Here is a 24,800-nt window from a genome sequence, read left to right on the forward strand (position 1 = left end):
AGCCCAATCAGTTTGAAAATCCCGAAGCTATCGAACAGTAGAATCCAATTGATTTTTCGAACAGTCGAACATGAAATCGAAGACAGAGCTCGATTTCGCGGCGACGGGCGAGAATGAAAATTGCGTGTATGTTTTCACGCGGGTAATAAATGATAAATAAACAGCGTGCGGGACGTGGCGCAATGATTTTCCAGGGTGTCGTTCGTGGATACACTTTCCTCGTGTCTAGCGCGCACGTTCCCACGAGATCCCCTGCGGAGTTCTCGGAGGCTTAAGATGTCGTATCGTTTGACGGCTGTGTACTTGTCCGCCGGCGGCCACCATGGATTCCGTGGCGGAGTTACCGCGGATACGAGAGAGGATCCCGAGAGGGCGGAATGTGGCCCCGACACTCTTCACCCCGCCCTGTCAAACACGTTCGACACCCCGATCCCGTTCACGCGCTCGAGCATTTCGTTTCTCGAAGAGAGAGATCATATATTGATCCCTCGACCTGAAAACGTCGAAACAATATGGACCTTTCTTCCCGTTGGCGCAGAAGGCCGTTTCATACGTTGGACATCTGTCAAAAATATCATGCGAGGTGTAACACGAATATCAATAACGTATAAATGAGTGTAAAACGCAAACACAAGCGAGTAAGATGAAATCGTATAAAAGAAAGCCGGAGTACTCTCAATTTTGTCAGTTTTCGAGGATAAGAGAGAAACGGAGGGGCGCGCGCGGCGCCTCGGATTCTTTCCAAGTGTCACGTTGCGTCGGTTCGCACGTGTTTTCACACAGAAGAGAGGAAACCCCCGAAATTCGGTCCACGAAAGCGTACGGATGACAGGGGGAGAAAGGAGCCGCACGACGTACGGTCGAGCGGACGGAATAAAGAAAAGTGAGAATTAGGACGTGGAGCGTGGAGGGGGCAGGGATGGTAACTAGAGGGAGAGACAGGTTGTAACTCACAAATTTATTACTTTTCCCCGCGCCTCAAGTTATTTTATGCCGAAGACAAGCCGGGCCCGTCCTGCGAGTGCGAGGGGGAGACGACGACGGGAACGAATATCTCAACTGCCTCGGCGCGCGCGTTTTTACGTCCGCGGGATATATTAGTGGACCGCTAATCCGCACGGATTTTACGGGGCGGCTGTGCATGCGAGAACGCCGCAGCCGCCGTCGCCGCCGTCGTCGTCGTCGTTGTTGTCGTCGACGACGAAGACGACGAGCGACAGCGACGATTGCGGCGGCGAAGCCGCGCGCACCGTTTTCATCCCGTTCCATTTAGCCCCATCGACTCTCGTCCCGATCCCATGACCTCGGCCATGCCCGAGTTTGCGCTCGGGCTAAGTCGACTTACGCCCTTTCGTCGATATCGCGATGTTACAGTGAACTCTCTGTCGGCCGACGTCGTGCTATCAAGACCCTCTGACTAGCCGGGGAGTTTCAGGAAATTCGCATAAAAATCGCTGCGGTATAACGCTTGTACGCGCTCTTTATAGAGCGATACTCGTTATTACGTTCTAGGTTGTAATTTAAAGACTGACGTGAAATAATTTACTGTAATATTGCAGTACGGGGATACATTATTACTCCGGTAATCTTTGCAATCACATACGGGCAAAATTCCGTCTTGAAAACTAGAATGAAACTGCAGTTCCGACATTACACAATTTTCTTTTTATTTATGGTTGCTATATATAATTGAAAATTAATATTTGTCTGTACGCGAGTAAATAATGCAATTTCGTTAATTTTTCGATATACACACAGGCAAGTATAATCCGGGCCGTGATAACTGTACACACCGACGGTAAGCCGTGGAAACTATAAAAGCCGCGGATTATGATTTAGGCCATTGTAGTCCGATCTCCGATACAAAATTAACAGCGTGCCGTTATTTCGACGCCGCCGCTTTCATCGCCCGTAAGTTTTACTTGCGCGCGCGATAATAAAGCTCGCATCGATACACGCGGCGTCGATCAAGAGATATTTGACGAATTGACATTCTGGCGCCATTAATTTATTGCCGTAATCGAACGGAAATATCTCTACATCTCCGGAATGATTTACGTTATCCGTGACGATTGCAGTGCACACATATGACAGTTTTCATATTGCATGCACAAATAACTGTAAAGAATATTCTTCGTTAGAGCATTCGGATTATTGATATCGATATTCTCGTTTACGTAAATATTTATGCAAGCTGCACTTAATAAATTGGTCCGTTCTGAGACTATTGATATGTGTTCCACAAAGACTTCGATCACATTTTACGTTCGGCGAACATGAGGAGATGAGCATGAATACGTGACACGTGGTATAAAATTGTGCGTGTTTAGTGGACCGTGGCGCGACGTAATTCGACGATAAAGGGGGTTATGAGGGTTGGTGAAATATACGTATCCCGCAGCTGCGAGGTGCTTGAAAAGTCACATGAAATAGCTCGATCATCGAAATTCTCTTATACCGTTGTACTTTTATTAGATCCGAAAATGCCCTGCTAAAATTAACGTTCAATATTCCAATACACATTATAAGACCTAAGCAGGCTCAGTCAAACGCAAACAAAGTATTCTTTCTGTTAAATTAACTCTTACATTAATCAATGTTCCAGATTTCGGCCCTTATCAAGTAATCCGAAATCATGTGTATGTATGATCTTAGATTACTCCTCGTCAATTAAACAATTTCCTCTCGATCGTTTCCCTCGTCCAACCTGTCGCATTTTTCTTCTCTTGACAAAGCAAGACGCGAGTCGTCTTGACGAACGCGCGTTTTCCTCGATTCGGAGAAAAGCAAAATGTGTCACGTATAGAGGATAGCGTTTCTCGAATGACGGACGAGCGCAGCCGCGAGTCCAATAATTACTAAAGCGTGCGATCCCCGTAACAGGAGGAACGTCGGGGTTACGTCAGGGGTTGGAGGTACGGCGGCATGGCGAGAGCACCTGCGGGCCCAGCAGCCTGCTCGGGCGAGAGAAAGTCCTAGTCTGCCGCTGGGTCTCCGCCCCTAATCTCCTAATCCTTGGCTTCCTTAGGAAGTCGTTTATTAGTCAACCGCAACCGAGCGCTATACGTCACCGGAGCAAAGTATTTTGTATCCGGAGTCTTAAAATCACTCCGCCTATAAATACATAAAGACACTCGTGCGCCCCGTCACGCCGATGGGTCTCGTTAGCGGGGCCTATCGCTGGAAGATAAAACACGAGAGTTGAATAGATATTTCAATTCTCTAATATAGTTGTAATACTCGATTTTCTTCGCTCTAACATTTGTTGGCATCGTAGGTACTTTTAGAATTTTTTATGATGTCAGCTCGGCTCAGGGTGTTTGAAATCACTTAATTGTGTATATAGTGCTCAAGAGAGATTATCCTAGAGTGTTTTGTCCTACGTGATCTATTCTATCGCGATAGAGACAATCACGAGGGCCGTACAACCGATTAGTTTGTTTGTCTGACACAGAAACGTCGGGAGCGATTCTGCGGATGGGGTTCGTTATCGCTTGTCAAGCAATTTGTTTAGTTTCATCTTGACGCGTGGGGAAAGCACATGGAACCAATGAGTAACTCGAGCACGAGTAGCTCCTTTGTGGGCGTGACGAGGATATTTCGAAAAATTCTACAGTACGAAAGGTTCTGCGGGTTCAGACTGCCTGGCGCTTTCTCTGGTGTCAGAATTTGAGAAGACGCCGGGAACGGGAACGACCATCCTGTTACAATATGAAATTGTGAACCCAGCGTGACATACTTTTTCCCTCGTACAAGATTTTTCAGAAGTCGAGTCGTATCGTCTTTCTGAAGAATTTTTTTATGAAGACAATCCTTGGATTTTCCAACGGTCGCAAAATTATAATAAAATATTTGAAACGTAAAGATCAACGTTAGAAACGTGCGTGTATTGAATAAATATATCGAAATAAATAGCGGAAAAGGTGTAATTTATTAAGAATAACGATACAAAAATATTTTGACTCATTGGTATAACATCCAATTACAACGGAAGCATCTGTTTTAACAATCGTGACATTTGTTACACATTCCAGTTCGCCGCTCACAGTTCTCACACATCGGCACGCACAGGAATTTCGTCGGTGAGACAACCCTCGGGAAAGAGCCTACCACAGCCGACGGCGGTTGGAACCCACTGAGTACACAAAACCTCGTTGTTGAGGTAGACAGAGACCTGCCTTACCGCAGCAGCTGAGATAATGGGAAGGAAATCAGTTCATTTCTATGTTGATCCCACCATTTCGGTCCCTGGCGCTTAAAGGACCGCCACGATTGGCTGGCTGATCGAGAAAATCGAACCGGAACATCAGCGCGGCTCATCGAAGGACTCGCCCGTGCCCGCCGATCGTGAACGACTTGGAGAAGCATTCGTGTGGAATACAGAAAGGTATGCCCGCTAATTATCCCATTGCGTGATCCAAAAGTTGGGATTAATGTCTTGCCAATAAAACTTTTCCAATGTGCACGCGGTTTAAAGTAACTTTACAGTAAATATGTTATCTATACGCATCGATACAATATTGTATTTCATACTATTGAGCTTTTAAATACGGCATTGCAAATGCGTTTCGATCAAACAGAGTTTCAAGAAATGCATCTCGCCCTTTACAAGGACGCTTTTGTCACGTTCGGGAATTGGAAGTTTCGTTTAAGACCGTTGGACGGCAAAGTTTATCCCGCATGGAGGGATCGCGATCTGCGGGAGTCGCGGTTCAATTTCGCGTTTCTAAACGCCCGTAAGTTCGCGGCGAGGAGACTTTTGCGGGCGCATTCTCCGGGGAGAGTAGAGGCTAGCCGAGCAATTTGTCAACACCATTAGTCCGGGGGAGGGAGACGCACCCAGGGTGGACTTCGACGCATCTGCTGGCTCGATCGCAAGGCCGCGCGATAATAAAGGGGTAGTTAATGACTAACGGGGGCTGCGCAGACCGTATGCCGCTCTGTTGACAAAATATTGAGCCCATGCCGTCGGCCGAACGGGGAAAACAGATTTTCCGCAGCGCGATTCTTCTCGTCGAATTTTCGCTCGCAATCTCGATCCGATCGCCCGACCGGTCGTCGCTATTTCCGCATCATCATTTTCATTAGAGAGCGGCGTTGCTTTTATCGCGGTCGACGCTGGCATTAATTTCCATCGACGTGCCGATATTAATAGAGCTCGCGTAATCCCGCCGCGATATTAATGACAATAATATGTGGGGTAGCGTCCACGATAGAAATTTTAATTCGCCCGCGACCGCCTCGAATTTATCAATGTCCTACCTGTTGACCGATCAAGCGCGGCGACAAATAATGCGAAAGTGAGCCCGCTCGAATAATGATAGGGGCAGCTAAATGAAAAATCATTGAGAATGCATTTAATGCTCGGCAAGATAAGTTGCGAGCGGTCCGTCCGATCGTAAAATTTAACGTAAATTTGCGCACGGTTCGCCGAGCGGATTTGTGAATCGAGACACACGGATTTGGTCTTCGTGGAATCTATTTACACATGTAGACGCGAGTACACGATTTATCGTTGGAGAGGCGACCGGGGAAAATTCGATACAATCACGAGAAAAATGAAGCTCTTCTTAAGAGTAACCCGCGATCCTAAATGGTGGGAGCCGGTGGCGCGAGTCTAGGATTGGAACCGAAACGGGGATAGGTAGGATGCCATTGGAATAAGATCGGGTTTAGCCGCAGTGTCGGGTTCGAGCCCCGGATAAGTCTACCTTATCCCGATAAGCCGGTGAGTTAATGAATCACAAAACAGGTGGTGGCGTTGCCACGAGAGAGGATCGTCTTCGTCGTCTTCGACGATCGCCGTACGTACGACTGAATTCGTCCGTCCGCCCGAATGACACTACATTACAATCAACGACTAGCGTTATGAAACTCAGCTTTGACTCGTCCGCTCACGACGAACATACTCAACGTGCTCGATCAAAGTCTCGCGGTATAAGGAAGCATTTCCGCGGGTCTTATATTTGATTTATATCTTAAACTAAGTATTTTGCGAACTTGTCACAGAGCAGTGAGAAAGAAATCTCAAACATGAAACAATATATTCAACAAGATTATCCGTCGAATCGTGAAAAATAGCACATTTAATAATAGATAATATTTAAATCGAATAGAAACAAGAACGCCAGATCATTACTTAGGTCCGGGCAAGCTAAAGGTAGCCTAAATAATTTTAAATTTAATATGTTAATTCATATACCGTGTATCAAAACAGTCCCGCGTGCCGTTACTTTTGGACATACAACACTGGTTTTTCGTTAGGCGGAATCGTCAGAAAGTTTACGTGTTATAAATCGATGAACGATTTATCTAATTATTAAGAAATGCTATTAGCTCTCTGTGGAAAAGGATTAGATATCTGTTCCTCTTGGTTAGTGTATTTTAATTATATATATGTGTTGTAGCCTTTTACTTATTTGCTCTCTGCTAGCTGTACTTGTCGTCCACGCTGTTTCATGTTGCTATCGCTGGGTTTGCTATGTGATATGCGGCTCTGGTTGCTTTTCCCAACCTCTTGGTAAGCTAACTACTAGCTAAATTACATGTCTATCTTTTTCCAATTTAAAGGGAAAAGACATACATATGATTTGACTATTAGTTAAATTACCAAGAGGTTGAAATAACCGGTCCTTAGCACTTCGATACAAAACCTTCCCCCCCCCTGTACTGAAATAGAAAATTTATGGCAAAATATATTACCTCGGCCAGGATTCGCTCGCAATAATTGGATAATATTTAAATTATTTATTTACGGTAAAAATGGACGAGCGTGTACTCTCGAGTGTTAAGTTTTTGGCGACGGCGTATTACCATTCAATGGGCACGCAGTTTTATCTGGTGCTTCGTATCGTGGATGGAATATCGTGGATGGAATAACATAACGTGAGCGGTGCTTATCGCGCTTTACTAAAATTTTATCTTCCCGGCACTTGACAAGAATCAACGTCGTTTCATCAGACAAGAGTCTCTTCTGATATTACGATTGAAAAGAAAGGAAAAAAATGTCGAGTTTCAAACGGCTCGCGTCTCCGGGTAACGCGCGGATATCCGTTTATTGATTCCTCCTTTTTAATTTGCGCTAAATGGTTATATACTTATCTGTCAAAGGACTTTCATTGTTTGAGAGATTTGCTTGCGCGTACGATAACATGATAGATTGCGATTGGTCAGCGGTCAATCACAACGGAAATAACACTCACTTCGATGTTTTCCCCTGCAAGAGTGTGGGAGTGTTTGCAATGAACGCATCTGAATTACATAGAGGTTCAGATAAAAGCGCAACGAGGGAGACGTAATATATTAAATTTTGCCTCCTTATCGAGGTTTATCGGCGACGAGGTACCGTGTAATTGAATATTTCAGACCGTGCGTCACGTCGCGATTCGTCGCGCTGAATCACGCCGAATCGAACGAACGTTCTCCGTTTTCCTCGCCGAATTATTTCGCGACTCCGATTGTTTGTCGCCGTGTCTGTTTGTCGCCGCGGCGTTTGCGTGGCGAAAACGACGGCGAATAAAGAAAGTTTCCCACTTTTGCGCAACGTCGACGCGTATCAATCTTATTTTGCAAATGACGCATCGGTGATATGAGATTTTCGGCGGAGATGCACGATAAACGCAGGTCTCGCGCGGCGCAAAGTCAGGAAACACGTCGGGCACTTATCGCGCGAATAAATGAGGATCGATAGTATCGTCAACAATAAAATCAAGCACTGCGACAAGTCAACTACACGCGATTATATTGCGATAACGTGCGATGCGACGACAGTGGAAAAAGTGAGTCTCGTATCTTGTCGATACTCGCGAGAACAACGTCGACTATAATTACCGAACTCATTCGCGAAGCCACTTTACCACGATATTATCGCACTTGATCCTTTCATGATCTTACGGAATGCGATGCGATTTGTTGTATCTCGCGCATTTGATGCAGCAATATTTCGATTACATAAATCTTACATTAAACCTTATTGAGCTTAAATTAATATCTTTATACATGAAGATATTACTCTGCTGACTGAAAAATTGCCTTTATCACATTGTAAGGGATGGAAAGCAATGTTAGATATAAAGCTATTTATTCAATCCTGATTTAAACGAGCAAATAACATTTGCTAACTGTGTTAATTATTTTTGACAATTTACGTATGGCGAGTGTGGCGCAGAGAAATGTACGCTGCTTAGTAAAGAAATGACCGAAAAGATTCGAGTTAAAATCCACGGACACCGCTGGATTTTTCGGAATTTCCCGAAGGGAAATGGCAACCACCGAGAATATCCCGCCACACATACCCTTTAGGGAGTTAGCCCTACAGATTGGAGGTTTTCTTCGGCAAGGCTTACCGAAGATGAAGTAAAACCAAATGCTCAAAGTACCAGAACGAACTAGATAAAACAGGCTTTAAGCTTAATACTCGAAGAAGAAGAAGAAGAATTTATGTGTAGGTGACTAGGAATATCAAAGTAGATCTAGTGCTTTACGATAAAATATCGCGTTAATACCTTTTTTCTTGTAACTGAAGCTTATTTGACTCCGTGTTAAGTAACGATTTCCTGTGCCATCTCGTTAAACAGCGACGAAACCGAGCGATTAAGAAAACTACAAGATAATATAACGTCTCCAACAATAGATGCAATTTAATTCTCATGAAAATATCAGGTGCGCCGTGTTGGCCCGTAAATACAGGCGGGCGATGATACATGATCCGTAAATAAATGGCGCATAAATTATCGCGTTAAATTCATCACAATGGACGTGGAGGTCGGCGGGCGCCGGTAATATCTTTAGTATTGTGAACGACTCACCACGTTTAAGTTTCTCCAGCGGCTCGTGATGCAGCTGGTGGCTGGAGTTGTGCAGCATCGAGGTGTCGTGATGCGAGTTGCCGTGGAGGTCGTGGTGGTGCATCGCGCCCTGAAGATGGTCGCCGTGCAGGCCGGCCATCGAGGCGGTCGCTGCGACAGCGTGCTGATGATGCTGCACCGAGAGGCCGCTCGTCGGCCCGATGACGAGGTCCTGCAGACACAGATCCGCGTTGCCGCCGCCACCGCCGCCGCCTCCGCCGCCACCGCCTCCGCCTCCGGCGAGTTCGAGGCTCCCCCCGGCCCCGCCGCCCCGCTCCATACTGTAGAAAGTTAACGTCGTGTTGACTGTTCCTTACGACTCGGTGACACGATCAACCTGGCCCGCGAGAGGCCGCGAATCAGCGCGAGCACGCCGGTTTGTCCGCCGCTTCCTTCTAAGGACACATTCAAGCGTCTTCTCTGTCTCGTAGATCGGAGTACGCGTCGTCGGTAAGAATCGAGCGGTTTGTTTCTTCCGAAGAGAGTGCCCGCGTCACGAGAATCTTGAGGTGTCGGGTCCAAGTATCTATCAAGATGCGTAACGGTTGTCGATGTAGTCAATAATGGGATTGATAGATTCTTTCGACATAGGTTTAGCAGAGAACAATGCTCGTGCGATTTTACCAGAGACGGGCACGGCGCGCGTTCGTCGTACCGTCGGTGCTCCGCTTCGGCTCCCTTTAACTTTGGCGCGAGATGCGGCGACGGGATGCGCGCGTACGCAACATGGACCGACGGGAATACGTGGACGGTCGCGAATTTACGCCAGAATCCCGAAAAGCACCGTGGACCTCACATGGACGACGCGCGCGCTATAACGGAAACTTGACAGATCAGATAACCGTCGGTTCAGCGTCGCCGCGTTACGTAAGGAAAAAAAAAGCAAAAGGAGTTATAAAATATGTCGCTCAAGTAGGCTAAACTAGCAGCCCTATCATCTTCGTAAGCCTTTTCTGCCCGAGGTAGGTGAACTCACCTACCTCTGTTGCTTCTCCACTGTTTTTATCTTTCGCTATATTTTTCCCTCTTTGGTGAAGTAGATCGTTACAGATGTTCGCGAGTTTCGTCGCGATTCTTCTTCATGCTTTTGCGCGCTCCGCGCGAGTTCGAAACATTCGTAGAGTTGGCGATTCGGAGTCACCACGGTTGACGGGCAAGACGTAATCAGGGTTCCCTGCAATACATGTAGCACCACGTTGATCACCACTCTCGTCACCCACTCTCTTCAGCGAGGTGTTCACCAAGAGCCAACATCCACCGGCTTCTGTCACCGATCAAAGTCACGCCGATAATTTGACGCGCGCGAACGCGGCACCACGATCCGTGTATTACCGATCACCACTTTCGAATTCTCGTCCTCAACTCCGGAAATCCACGACGTGGAATGTTTACGCGCGGTTTACAAACGGCGCGTGGTACGAGAACGACGAGGTCTCCTACCCGCGACCGTCGTCGAACACCGCGGCCGCGGGCAACGACGTCGACGTCGCCGCCGCCGCCGTCGTCGGCACGAGCGCGTCGATGATGATGACCGCGCAGCACTCGTCACTACTCGCACCTCCGCCCTTAACGTCAGAGAGGAGCGGCGCGGAGCGGGACACGGCGACAGAGGAAAATATAAGAAGGCGGCGGCGGCGGTACCGCCGGTCGCAGCGGTGTATCCTGATTTTCCCGCCGGTAGATGAAACGCGTCGTAGTGGCTAGCGCCGCGTAAGTCGGTTGGTAGGTGGGTCCGCCAGGCTTAGCCGGTTGAGCCTTTCGGACTGCCTGCCGGCTTAAGTCTCTAAGTCGGTAAGCCGAGCGGATCTAGTGGTCTTGGCTGGTGCACTGGCTGCCTGCTAGCTTGCTTGCCTGGCTGCCTGCCTGTCTGGTTGCCTGCCTGCCTGCCTGCCTGCCTGCCTGCCTTCCTTGCTTGCCGGGCGGCCTGCCTGACTGTCTGACTGCGCCTCTCCCTCCGGCTCGCTCGCTCTTACTCCCCTCCATCCGTTCCTTCTCTCTTCGCCTCCGCACCCGGAGCAGACTCCCCACCTAGCACATCTCGCTCGTGCTCGCGGTGTCACTCGCTCTCTAGCACCCGCTCGCTCCCCTTGGCACGATCTCTCACGCCTGTGCTCGCGTTGCCGCCCGCTCCTTTCCTCCCTCGACTCGCCACATCTCGATCGCGTCTCTCTCGGTGCTATTCGTTCGCGATTCGCCTCCTCCTGCTTCCGTCGCGTGCATCCTTGTCCGCGTAACGCGGGTTCTTGCCCGCTACCTCGCGATCTCTTACACACCGTCATCTTGCTCCACCGCCTCCCTCCTCTACGCTCCTTCCGACCAACCCCTCCACGCGTCTTCCTCGCAGCATCCCTTCTTCCAGAATCGCATGGCGTTCCTTTCCTACCGCATCTCGTCGCCCGCGCGATCTCCAGCGCCGAATTCCCGTATCACACGTGAAGTCTGCGGCAATGGCAACTATTCAGGTGCCCTAGTCCATCATGGTTCTCTCCTCGCCTGTCCCTCATCTTCAGCCATCTCGCTATAATATTACGACAACATTATCGCTCTAATAGAGTTTTCCACGCCGCTGTAATCTTTTGCATCTCTTTTCTATTCGTTGCATAGTCGCCCGAGGCGGTTACACCGGTTCACGCTCCGTGTCACCCCAACGCGCATCCCTTTCGGTCCATCCCTACCTTTGGATTTTCACCCCACCTTTGACCCGGAGTTGCCCCTCCTACGGTGGCGACGGTGGTCGGCGTGCTTGCCCCCTCGAGCGAACGCACACGCACACGTGGCGTTTCCTCTTTTCTCTTCAGCTCTACCGGCGATCTTGTGGATCTTGCCGTACTACGACGATTATCGTTTGTTGTTCCTCCCGGTCGACCCCGTAGCGGCTTGACCACGCGAGATCGCGATCCCACCACCGCCGGGGTGGTCTCGGCGATTACCCTTCGCCTTCGTAAGAAATACATAGCTATATCACCCGTTTGTTTACCTGAAAACTCACGCGCAAATAAAACAGTGGAAGGGAACGACCTGGGCATCCTCTTGCGCTGTTGTGCGAGAAGTCAATCTTGCCCCCTCTCTCGCGCCCGATTCATACTAGGGAATAATGTGGAGGAGAGAAGATCAGAGGAAGGAAATTTTATTACAACTTCGTTCCGATTTTATTCTCAACAATTATCTATGATTTGGAATTTGTTGGCAATCCAATTTGCAAATAATACTTGGTATTTCATTAATTTTTTTCCTTTTCACTAGGAATAGTATCCGTAAATTATTATTCCGTTGCGGACATGATCGCGCTTTCCTATTCAACTTTGCGATCGTGTGTCTCGCGAAAATGAGGCTTGCGGCTCTATTCAAAATCGGGATTGCTACGCAGTTATCGCCCGGCTTATCAGTCGGAGCAAATATCGGTCTGCAGTGACGTCTGGAGTCGTTTATATTGGACATACTATTCGATTTCGAGAGGTGTGCCTCGAACACAAGGAGTTTACGACCGCGGATATGTCTGTGCGAGCGTTTTCGGGGAAAAGCGAATTCCCTGATCTACTGCCAAATAATATGACCGGTGCAACGTTCACGCGTGATTGATCTGAGAATTGAGAATTTATTATACCGTCAGCGGAAGCTTTCAAGTGTACCATATAGAATGGGTATGAATGCATGTACAGTCTTATTCATTAATGCCTGGACGTTTTACTAGGATTCACATTTTTGTAATCTTTATTTCCATCGAGACATAGATGAGTTTTAGGCTGTAGTTCATACAGCTTCTATACAAGTCTGTAGTACCATAGCACAACTAGTAGGTCCAGTCTCTGTCGGCTCCTTTGATCTTTGCGGTCCCGATCACGTGGCATTCCGCCATTATTCCGGGCAGCAATCCAGTGGCGTATGTGTGTGTACGTACTGTAAATAGGCCTGTTCTTTATTACTGCACTACTGAACTAGTGCAATAAGTTAAAATGAAACAAATAGATTACCTCTCATTCCAACTCATTGCACCAGTGTGCACTAGTTCAGGAGTGCAGCCATAAAAAACAGACCCATTTGTATGTATGGTAGAGTATCAAAGCTGCACTACCGCGCATACAACTTGTCTCTCATTGGTCTGCCCAGAACAATGTCGGATGCGCAGAAGGGATCGACGCAAAACGAAACAAATGACGAAGTGGACCTACTAGTTATACTATGTGTCTAAGTTTACCGACGCTGTCTGCCTTTACATAGGCTTTGGAACTTGACATAATTAAAATTTGGAAAAGTAACCAAGTAGCTAGGAAAGATTAGCTACGACCGACACAACTGGGGGTTTCCAGCTTCAGGATCGACCAAATTGCATTTTTAACGCTTCGCCCACATTCCTCGTGTGTTATATCGATTGGTATTGCGTCAACCGAATAACCTACAAGTTTCTCGGTGACTACTTCGCAGACATGACGGCGCCCCAACTCGTTCTTATTACGGCGGGGAACAAGGTCCCCGGAAGGGTCAGAGACGAAGTGGGCCGCGCGTGATCCTCGTAAGAGAATCGTCGTCGGCAAAAGGGACCGTGGACGTCGTGACTGGCGTCAAGAAGTTGTCACGCAACGAATGGGGCGGGGGATGGCGGCATCTCTCGAGAAAGGGACAGCGAGAGAATGTGTGGAAGGAAAACAACGGTCAGGGGAGACGGGAAGGAAAACGGAAAGAGACGGAGAGTAACTACCGGCGGTACAGAAGGTAGAAGGGTCAAGGGGGTGGGGACGCGACTCTAAAGCACTCGATGGAAGAGAACGCGGCGGGCGCGCGGAAAACGAAGAGCGCGATACGAAAACGGGGGTTGTAGCGGCAGTACATACGTCAAGCTAGGAACAGAGCGCCATCCCGGGGATCCCCTAACGCCTCGGGGAAAGTAGAGGAGACAAATGACAAGATGGCCACGCCTACCGTGCAGGCCGCGTGGGCGTTATTTGCCGGTGTGTGCGTGTGACTTCCCAGAGTTCAGAGCCAGAGTGGGAGCACCACATTGGCGCGACTCGGCGGCGGTCTGGTGGGACAGGAGCGAGCGAGAGAGAGAGAGCGAGAGAGGGGGGGGGGGGAGAAAGAGAGAAAACGAGAGAGTGGGTTACATAGGACGCGGATGCGGGGTAGGACGTGTTCACCAGGGTGTCTTCTGATTTTTGAAGCGACCATCCGAGTTATATATGGGCAACGTACAGTGAGTGCGATGTCGCAGCCGAAATGTGGAGACCACTCTACCTCTGTAAATTAAAGTCGAGGATGATGATCGGGGATGGACACTGGCTTCGAATGAAATGTGGCTTCTCCTGGTTGTAGAAAATAATGTGTGTATATCTCTCTTTCACCCCCTATCTTTTTCACCTACCCTTGTACACGGGGCGATGTCTTACACCAGGCGTGAAGCGTATTTCAGTATTGGCGTTTCGACAGTTCTGTCAGACGTATCGACAACTTAATATCGTTCCATTAAAAACTACGATAGTAATATCTCACAGTGGTCGTGGTACACAAAGATAAAAGATTTTCATACAGAATTGCTTGACAAAATATTGTTTATTGAATGCAGTAGTAATAGTCAACGCGATACGACCCGCGACATATAATAAAAAGTTACTATTATACGCTAGAATTCTGTAGCAAGATGGATTGACAGATATAGAACTTTGCAAACCCGCCATTTTGGCCAATATCCGATAGAAACGATCGAGAGAATCGGACGTTTGTATTATACATCCGGCCATAATTATTGTAATTCAATAATAATTGAAGGATTACGGATTATCTCTGTATATAGGAGAGTCGCGGCACGGCTTTGCGGCTGGCCTCAACGTCGAGGCTGTCGCACCCGCTATTCGCTATTGGTCTCTTCCGATCGACGTTCAACCCTGACTGGGATTCGATAATCGGCCCGTTCTATCGACGGTTAAACTTGGCGCGACATGTTGTCAGCGCTGTTTTTCTCTAGCGCGAATCCACTGCATAACTTGAAACCGATACATATATAAAGTATTTATTGAGAAAATAGCTAAACTTTTACTTTAAAGTACTGACAGTCTCTTATTCGCTGTATTTACGGCAGTCTCGAATTGTCGTGCAAACTTATTTCGCGTGCAATATTATATCACAAACGTAATACGTAATTATAATTATAGGTAGGTATACTGAAAAAAAAAAGTTCGCAACCGTAGCTAATGGTTTGCTGTTGCACCTAATACACTAGGCACAGTAGCAAAATATTTAGCTGTCACAACTTAATATTAGCCGTCCATATTTTACAACTGAAATTTAGTTGCCACATGCAATTTTTAGCTACATGTTTCTTTCCGTGTATGTGACGAGAATAAAATTAGAGAATAAATTTCGAAAGACGCTGTAATAATTTAACGCTTCATTCCGAGGACGAACTTTCAGATCGCATTTACGTAACTTGTGAAAATGCGTATTTCAATCGGCAAACTTTGACTTTTGCCATTGGCATGTAATAAATGGTATTTATTTACGAGCATAAAACTGAAATTGCAGAATCTTATTGGTTTTACGAGCCGCTAAAAACAGGGCCTCGCATTATCTAAATATCACTCGTAATTCTAATTATTACTCCGCATCATACGCGTGATTATTATTTGTACTTGTCATTTGCTCAATATCGGCGACAACCATAAACTAAGTTATTGCCGGGATGCCATAAAAGGATAAGATAGACGTTTATCAGCTACAAGCGGTCGGTTGCTCGTTTTAACGACGAGAACTCGACTCGCAAGCACACACATCTGACGTTAAATATTACCTGTCGGACGACTATTTTGCGACGCGACGGGGAAAAAAACGCAAAAAGTTCAGTCACATTATGCAAATTCCGTTTAATTTGCAATATACAAAATATGCAATTGACATACGTGAAAATAAGTTCGAAAGCAAAATATTTTTAAATAAAAATGAAAGTATTTACGTTACATTGCGTTTATTTTGAATCTTAGAAATGTTAAAATATATTATGTCTAATTGCATAAAAAGGACAAATATCTTGTCGTTATTACTCTTGATATTCACATAAATGTATGTATGGGTTTTTAATATTATTTCAACAAAAAGGGATACGTACATTTATTCATTTTATGATGTAAAGAATTACTATCATACTGTACACATTTCTATTGACCAATTGCTTTTATTGAAAACATTAATATGCCGCATATAAAATATTTATTCCTCTCGATTCATAAATATAATTTTTCTTGCGCGAGCACGAAGTATTTTCAGGCAACGCCCACTTGACTTTCGATGTTAGTAATTGGTTTTCGTCGTGGTTTATTAATTGATGCAATAAATTGCTTTCGGCACCGGCGCTTGAATTGCGGTACTGAAATGAAATCGATAAATAGATTTTACGAGATAAAATTTTGAGATTACTCTCCCACGCCTGTCTGCAGATCTTTCATATTTTAACATTCTATTTTTAAAGTTAAAAACCAAAGAGGTAAAGTTAAATCAAAGGTAAGAATTAAAAGATTAATTCTATCAACAGTGTCACCGACTTTTTATCTAAACCAATCTTAAAACTCCAGTAATTCAATCAGTTTTCCGAACTCTCTCTTTGCAATTTTCAACAACTCATTTATTCAAAGGAAAATCGACTGTTATATTGAACTCTTTAGCTTGAGTATCTCTTATTCCATAAATGAGAGCGAAGACTTACTCGCGTCTCTTTATATCTTTTGGCTGGAAAGGTGAACGTTAAAAAAATTTCACCTTTTATTCGAAATATCGGCAAAATAGGCGAGGTAAGTCGGTCGCCGTAAAAGTTCCATCGGCGGCACGAAGTGTTTCTATGACCGCAAGAGAGCAGATCAATTGTCACCGCCGACGTGACTCGCTCGTATTTTACTAGCGATAGTAAAATGTGCCCGTGGGGCAAACAACGATACTCGGTGCGGAATATCGTTTTCGAGATTCGTATCTACCGGCGCGATAACGTTCTTCTTTGTGCCTTCATTTACCTCCTCCACCACCGAATCTCAACAAAGAAGTCTCGAGACAGGCAGAGTTCGTATTCTTCCGATCCTTTCTTATCGCTTTTCTCAGAACGATACGTATCTCGCGATACTTATTGCAGAGTAATCGACTTGCCGATTAGCCAGTTTTATCCGCCTTCACATGGCCGCCAAATACTTTCCAAGATTGACCCTCGAGTGCGCGTTGGAATGAAAAATGATTTTTTTAAAGAGCTAGTTTTATATTTTGTTATATTTATCATGTACGCATTACATTATTTCCAATACATGGAGCATACGCAGAAAGACGTATCTAAATAAAAATGGAAGCATTTTTATGTTTCATCGCGTTTATTTGAAATCTTAGAAATGTTAAAATACATTGTGTATAATTGCAAAAAATAAGAAAAAAAGATATTTTGTAGTTATTACTCTTGATATTCACAAATATTAGTAAGTTGTTATAAAACATGTTATATTATAAAACATTTTGAGTTCTTTGTGTTTTGTCTACTCGGTAACCAAGTCGAAATAAAGTATTTTTTGTAACAAAAGTATCAAAACATTCATAACTAACTGCGACCTGATTAAGCTTCCAGTACACAAGTTGACAACAAAATCTTGTAAATGAAACGTGAAAAAAAATTAGCGTATAAGTTTCATCGCTCCTGTTTACGTGGTGAAATTTTGGCCGTTGCACCTTTAGAGATTTAAAGCGACGCTTCGCTGAAAGATACGCAATAATTTACATCTTCAATCGGTTTTGTCTTCTATCGGTCGACCGGCCTGCACGATAAAAACGGCTAATCTATCTATCTCGATTGTAAAACGTGTCCATTCGACGTGCCGACAGTTTATCTTCGGGCGGATCTTTTCGCCGGTAACTCGAACAAATGTCAGCGAACAACACTCGTTCTCCCACGATAACTCAAAAATAATTTTGATATTTCCATATCGTTAACATCGACTGGGGTATCTTTCGATAACATTTTGACCAAGTGAACGAAGGAAGCGTGTACTTTTTTTACGCGCGTGTATTGTCGCATTCGTCGAAGCGTCCTGAGTTTATTCTCGCACGAAGGAATCATATCGATTGCCGTCAAGAATAGTATCTCAGGGTTGCTCTCTGTTTCGATTTCGTTTACTACTGGTGCCAGCCGTTCCTCCTTTTCGCTCCCCGGGCGCTCGTGCGTTTTTCTTTCTCCCTTGCCTCACCCCCTTCGCTCCCACTCCATACGGCCAAGCCGTTCGGTCGTTACAGCGCGCCGTCTTTACAAATTTTATATCATTTTTATGAGGCATAAAGTCGTCGAGAAGCCGACCGAGGAGAAGAGAGAGAGGGTTAGAGCGCGAGCAGGGGTGCGGCAGAGGGGAAGCTTCTCGGTCCAAATCACCCCTCTCGGTCCCCTGTCAGCCCCGCCAGTCGGCACCGTAGTCACGTGGCTGGGCGGAGCGGATCGTACCCCCTCGTTCTCGCTCGTCGGCGTGGGGTGCGAAGAGCGGGGCAAGCCGGCGACGTAGTAGGGGATGCTGCGCCACGTTAGGGGTGGTGGATTGTAATTCGCCGGACGAACTCTATATCGAGGAACGCTTCATGTCTTGTCTTGTTAAAAAACTCGCGATCACCGATACGTCTTTTTCATCTGTGAAACGAAATATAGTTTTGGGAAAGTGTCCCCAGTTTTTGAGCTTCACGATCGAGTTTTACGGATGAAACGTTTCATATGGGAACGCAGTATACATATACGCAAGGAAAAAAGATGCCGGTAATTCTTTAATATCAGCGCAAAAGTTAATGAATAAGAAAAAAATTAATGCGTTATGAAAAAGGAATACCAAGTTGCGACATTTGAAAAAGATTTAATATTAAACATATTTTCGGAAATTGCATTACGTTTCTCCCTACAGATTATTTATTACGAAAATTATTTTAGTCAAGATGTACGTGGGATATGAGCCATGATTAAAGGAGCTAATTGAAAAGAAGGAACGGCGGGATGTGTGATAACTCGCAACGCGATGAATCGATCGGTTCTTCGCGACTATGCCACTCACTGCCCAATTATACGGGGAGGATTACTCTCGCAGTTTAAGGTTAATCCTGTTTAAGATGGACGGAAAGTAGGCGAAAACTTGGCTTCTTACTCGGTCAGCCTTTCGGCGATAGTGCGGCTTAGCAGCATTAGGAGCGACGATCCCGTTAACGAGCTTCCAATGGAGCAGACGATTTCGCTCGCGGATTCGTTTCGCGCTTCTTTAAATACGTAGCACGGGATTCGATTTCCCAACAAGCTTGACGTCGCCACCCTCTGATCCCTGTGTTTCGACTTTCTCGAGTTGGCTCGCTGTGAGAACAGGATCGCTTACGCCTCCCGTTTTTACTACACTCCGTGTATAATTCAACAAACATATTTAGACGACGCTACATGTGCAATAAAATACAAACATTGATCGATTCTCACTAAATAGATTTAACTTGATTGTAATTAAGACACGAAATTTTATGTCGTTTCAATCAGGTGCATCTCGTGACACGTATGATACATTTATTTAGACACGGAAAAAAAAGATGTATCAACAAGATCAGTGCAATTGAAATAAAATCGTTGAAACAACATTAGTATTAATAAATGAAAAACATCAGATTGTTGTCTTAATAATCTGGATATTTAGTTCAATGCTTAAAATTAAAATCCATAGCAAATACAATTGAGTGCGATACAATTGAGTTCCATCATGCATTTATTGCCTTTGGAGTGAAATCTGTTTAGTGGAAAATTGTTTGTTAGATCGTGTAATGGTTGAAAAAAAAATTTGAATTGAACTTGGACGTTAAAAACCTATTATCTCATATTAGAACCCTATCTCACATAATAGAGGACTTTCCTCTATATATTAAAATATTAATTTTTTTCACGTGTATGCAGATGCCGAATCGCAATTACTATTTTATTGCTGCGGCATACGGAACGCAAAACTCTATTTTCTTACCTAAAACCCTTTCCCCCCCCCCCCCTTTGTTTGAAATTCAACGCGCACGTGTAAATGGCGTCACCCTTTTGCGTGTTTTGATAAATGAACCGCGAGCATCGTCATCCCCTTACCCGACCTCCTTCAGCCCCCTTGATTCCACTCCATCAATTTTCAATCACAAAGAAGTCTCTGCTCCGCCACCGCCACAGTTATCGCGACTCCTTCTTTGGCCGGTTATAGCTGCCTATATACTCGTTCTATCTTCCTTCTATCTTCCTTCGTATCACTTTCCACACTCGCGATTCACCTGTCTTAGTCCACAAACATGCTTTACCTCAGGAGAGGCAGATATGTTTCTTAATCTTCGTCAATCCTTTCGTCGGGCAGGAAATTATTCAATTTTCTGCCCTCTCTATAAAGCTCAAAATTATTAAATAAAAATAAAAACAATTTTTATTTCTTGGGAAATCCACACCCACAGAAAAATTTCCGGATCCAATGCTATTGCACTTCAATGTATCGTAAAATAGGATCGATATAGCACCAATCATATTTATTATAGAGGAAAGGATATTTTAATGTTATGAAAAATTCTAAAATCTAGAATAAAATGATAGCATGTATTGGCTTTTGTCGAATATCGCGGTGCCAACTTCTTCCGTTGTAAGATGGAGGGAAAATTTATTCTAAACGCAAGAATATAAACTTACATTTATATAAGTTACTCTTGTCTCAATATAGTAGGTCAATCTTTTTTAATTCGATAGAGGAGAATAAGAATTATTGATTTCATTTTTATATTGTCTTATCTTTATACTAAATGAGGTTGTGAGAAATATATAAATGCGGCAAGAATGTTTTTGTCTCAGTAACAGAAATCCTTTCTGAGGGTGCAACGTTGATTTTTCTTTAAAAGAAAGAGCAATAGCACGTTGTCCTAGCGTTTAATTCTTAATTTTAGATATCAATATATAGAGGCCAACGAAATAATAATTTAACGAAGGCAAAATGGGTAAACTGCCTTAACGAACGTCGCGATAAAAATTATTGTCGCGATTGTGTTCCGTGGTTCGGTGCGTGCTGCAAGGGATTACGAGGGATAAAGAGAGGCGTGCAAGATAAGCAAATGTTTTTTTTCTTTTTTTCATTATTGGCAAATGTTCGAGGCTCGTGCGTGACTAATCCTAATGAAAGCGGACAGCACGCATTGGTCGTGTTTAATGACCAATGGAGATAATAAATGTACACGGATGGTAAACATTAGTGATTGTACGAATTATCTTCTTTCGCGCCGACGGCTCGGCAATAAAGATCTCTCCATGATTATTGTCTTGTGCATGGAAACGCAACAGATGCCTAAAGATCTGTATCGAAATTGAAAATTTGACACACAACATTGAGAAAATCAATCGGATTATCTGTTGTGTTGTAACAGTTACACTCCTAATATTAAGAATAATAGCAATCATATAAATTTGGTAAAAATACAATAGGAATTCGTGTAGTTATAAAAATATATAGAAGCGGGGGTTTGCTATAATTCCACTAAATTGTTGTAATCTTATTCCTATTTCGCATTTCTTCTGATTACATTACAGATTCTTTCTGTGTAGATACTTGATCTAACTCAAAGATATATCTCTATCATTTCGTTTACGTTTATTACACAATGATCGAAGTTAAAAATGATGACATTTTTCTTCTTGCTCTCTGCTCTTCCATCTCTTGTCCACCCGTAGCCGGCTTCAAGTTTACGAAAATAACATCGAGCGCCACCGAAATCGAAGAAATCTTCCATAATCCAGCCGGTGGCCTCCACCGTGCGGTCTTTCGGACGACCCGTCAGGCCGCAAAATATACTTGAAATTACGATCTATCCAGTCCGAGGGACGCTTTCTTGCCCTCGATTTGGCCCCAAGGAAGCGAGAGGGCGAGAGTCCTACGGTCCTTCTCGAAAATTACTCAATGCGCGAGCGTGTGCGGCGCGTATCGTGTACGTCGATACAACGCACACCGTATCCACCGGCCACGCACACGTCTGCAGTTGCGTCGATACTCACGCACCCACACCTACCGCGCCGTTACATCGGTCTCGCACACACACGCGGCCGGGGAGTCTCGCGGCGGGGAGCGTAGGTGAAGCTGAAGAGAGGATACCCTGCAGTCCTCCCTTCGTTCCCCGTACTCCGGAACAACGGGCCGACGACCAATGGAATCGCGAGTCCGGGGCGGTGCCTTTGGTGTCGGCCAACATGGCAGCTCTTCGTCTTGCTCACCCGCCGGCGGACACAGTGCGGAGGAAGATCCACTTCGTACATCTCTCGTCGATACTCCCGTTTCCACCTATTGTTCCTCGCACGTTTCATTGTCGCGGAGCCTCGAGCCACGTCTCCTCTCGCCAGCCAGCCGCCAGAAATTTCACGATGCAGTGACCCACGTAATTCGGACCGGATAGACACATCTATAGAGCATTGTTTTCAGTAAACGCCAGGTACGGCCCGGCCGGACAGCTCCACGTCGCCGGATGCCGGACGCTGGACGTGAGGTGAAGTGCAAGCGACAGGTGAAGCGACCACCACGGCCGTTGCATCGTTCTTAATTTACAGCTGGACGTTCGCGAAGAATATCACAAAGTGTCCCGTACCTTTGCTTGAAATTCAGCTTGAAATTACCTACTCTATGCCATATTGACCCTCGAACAAATCTTGTATGTGAATCTGATTGAAATTAATTTGTCTGACTGATTGTCTTCAGGACTGATTAATACGAATACTTTGGTAAATTTGAGATATACTTTACCTTGATAGAAAACGAGAACATTGATGCAGTAACGAACACGAAGCTGATAAACAGAGATATGTGATTCTTATACAAATTGCAGACAAATATTATTCGGAGATCGATAGACCAATATAATCTAATTTTGAAGATCTCCACAAAGCGTTTTTTCCCAAGCACACAGGATGATTTAAAAAATGATGAATATTCGAAATAATTTACAGTCTGAGTTGAACGTTATCGCCCATTGCTTGCGTAACAGCAATTACGCAATTAAGATTTGATATTGCGATTTAATTAAAGTATACGCAATCAACGCTAATACTAATTGTAAGTCGTGACACTTGGTGTCGCTTACAGTTAAAATCGTCGCAAATGGCCACGCATAACGGTATTTCTTGAAGTAGCGCTTCCGATTTTTATCCCTGCTTGATTTATCGCACGGCCGACGTTCGGGAAACGTTTATTACTTCTTCCACAGATCTGTACGCGAGACTTCACGAACAAGCGTATAGGGTGCGTCAATAATATATCATTACAGGATTTTATGCGACTTTGGAAACGGAGTTTTGGCGCGAGCCACGGCTAATCTCTCATGTAGATAATAATGACTGGAAAAGCATTGTACGTCTACCCGCGGAAAATTCATTTGGCCTGAAGCTGCGCATAACTTATAATGGCTTAGGTGATATCGCAAATTATTTTCCCACCGTGGCCCGGATTAAGCAGCGCCTGCCTAAAATAATTATCCCCGTCCTATCTGCGCGAATGATAATGTTCCTATAAATACCTTAAAAGCTAAGAGCTCGCGCTTGAATTTTCCGACGCTCCAGGTAATCGTGTCGCACAGTCGGAGTTAATTCTCAAACGGCCGAAATTGTAGTTATTATAATTAGGGTCAAATCTTACTTTTTATTTTTTTCAAATTATATACGCTTTAATTACATAACCGAAAATTATTAGGTACGATGTGTGGCGGCACAGAAACTCTTTGAAAACCGTAATATATTTAATGAACTTGGAATATTTTTATTTAATGATACAAATTATAGCTTGCGTTGTCGCTCGATATTCAACAGACATTTTGTAAAATTGATCATCAGATAAATTCCGTTTTTAATTCCATGTTTAAAATGCGACGACGTATGCAACGTTTTTTCGAAGACTGTGTGTCGTACGTGGCTACGTGCGAGTATACGTTCGCGCGACGCGAGTATACGTTCAAGGACCGACATAAAGATAAGTTCTTTCCACGAAGACAGTAGGAACAAAGATTGTAAGAAGGTGTGAAACGAGCCACGTGCTCTACTACGCGCTCATATATCACGGCCCTTTCCATTCTCTTTCTCTCCTTCTACACCGCTCCCGCCCCATCTCTCTCTCTTTTTTTTTACTTTTCTCTTTGCATCTCTCTGTCATTCCGACGCTGCAAGGGTGCAGGGGTGGCGGCAGTCTATGAATATTCTCGTTCGCCCCGGCAATGAAATGATGAACGACACCCCCGTCCGACGTCACCCCCTCTCGACGCGCAGTCCCGCACCTTTTGCCGGCATCCTACCGAAAAGAAGAGCCTCACGCTCGGTTTCCTCCCGCGGTTCCTCCATGCGAACCGTACCATCGGTTCCTTAAACTTCCGCGAGCGTCGGGACCACCCTCGGTCTCATTTATCAAAATCAAGCCACCGCTATTGGCAACTGACGTAATTGCTCCAAGATGTTGCGCGCTTTCGATGGAATCGTTAAGACCTATTTAGACGATCTACTTAGGCCTTTTTTTGGATCTGATCGTTACATCATACTGAAACCGTACCGATATCATTCCGAAAGTATACCGTCTATCGGAGTAATTTTATTTTTTCCGAATTGCTTTCTTTCTTAACGTCCACATCTCACGAAATAAATTTTTTTTACTACAACGTACGACGCACATTAATGTAAAAAATAGTACTACGTTCGGTTCAACGTTTAGCGATGGCACATCAAGAATTTTTAAGTCAGTATTTTAAATAATTTAAAGTTATAAATATTTTATAGGTTGAACGAGAGTTATTGATATCACGCTATGTAGCGCTAAAATACGGCCATTCGCGATCCATGTGCAGTCTACATTTAGATAATTAATTCTTTTTAGAGCAAAACTTTAGCAACTTTGTTACATCGAGTGGTAGATTTTGGTATCGCGCATATGTAAAAAATGACACGATATTTGCGATCTCTGCGCT

General features: G+C 44.9%; 1 protein-coding gene across 1 annotated transcript in view; it reads right to left on the bottom strand.

Annotated features, from left to right (window-relative positions):
- LOC105568469 (pituitary homeobox homolog Ptx1) overlaps positions 1-9,126 on the bottom strand; it is a 36,616-nt gene extending 27,490 nt beyond the window's left edge. Inside the window, exon 1 of the mRNA XM_012024170.1 lies at positions 8,811-9,126. Within this exon, the coding sequence (XP_011879560.1) occupies positions 8,811-9,126 (316 nt within the window). The remainder of the gene's footprint in view (positions 1-8,810) is intronic.
- Between the last annotated feature and the right edge of the window lie 15,674 nt (positions 9,127-24,800).

Source organism: Vollenhovia emeryi, unplaced genomic scaffold (assembly GCF_000949405.1).
Source record: "Vollenhovia emeryi isolate VEMERY1.0 unplaced genomic scaffold, V.emery_V1.0 DF939129.1, whole genome shotgun sequence".
In the NCBI taxonomy this organism is placed as follows: Eukaryota; Metazoa; Arthropoda; class Insecta; order Hymenoptera; family Formicidae; genus Vollenhovia; species Vollenhovia emeryi.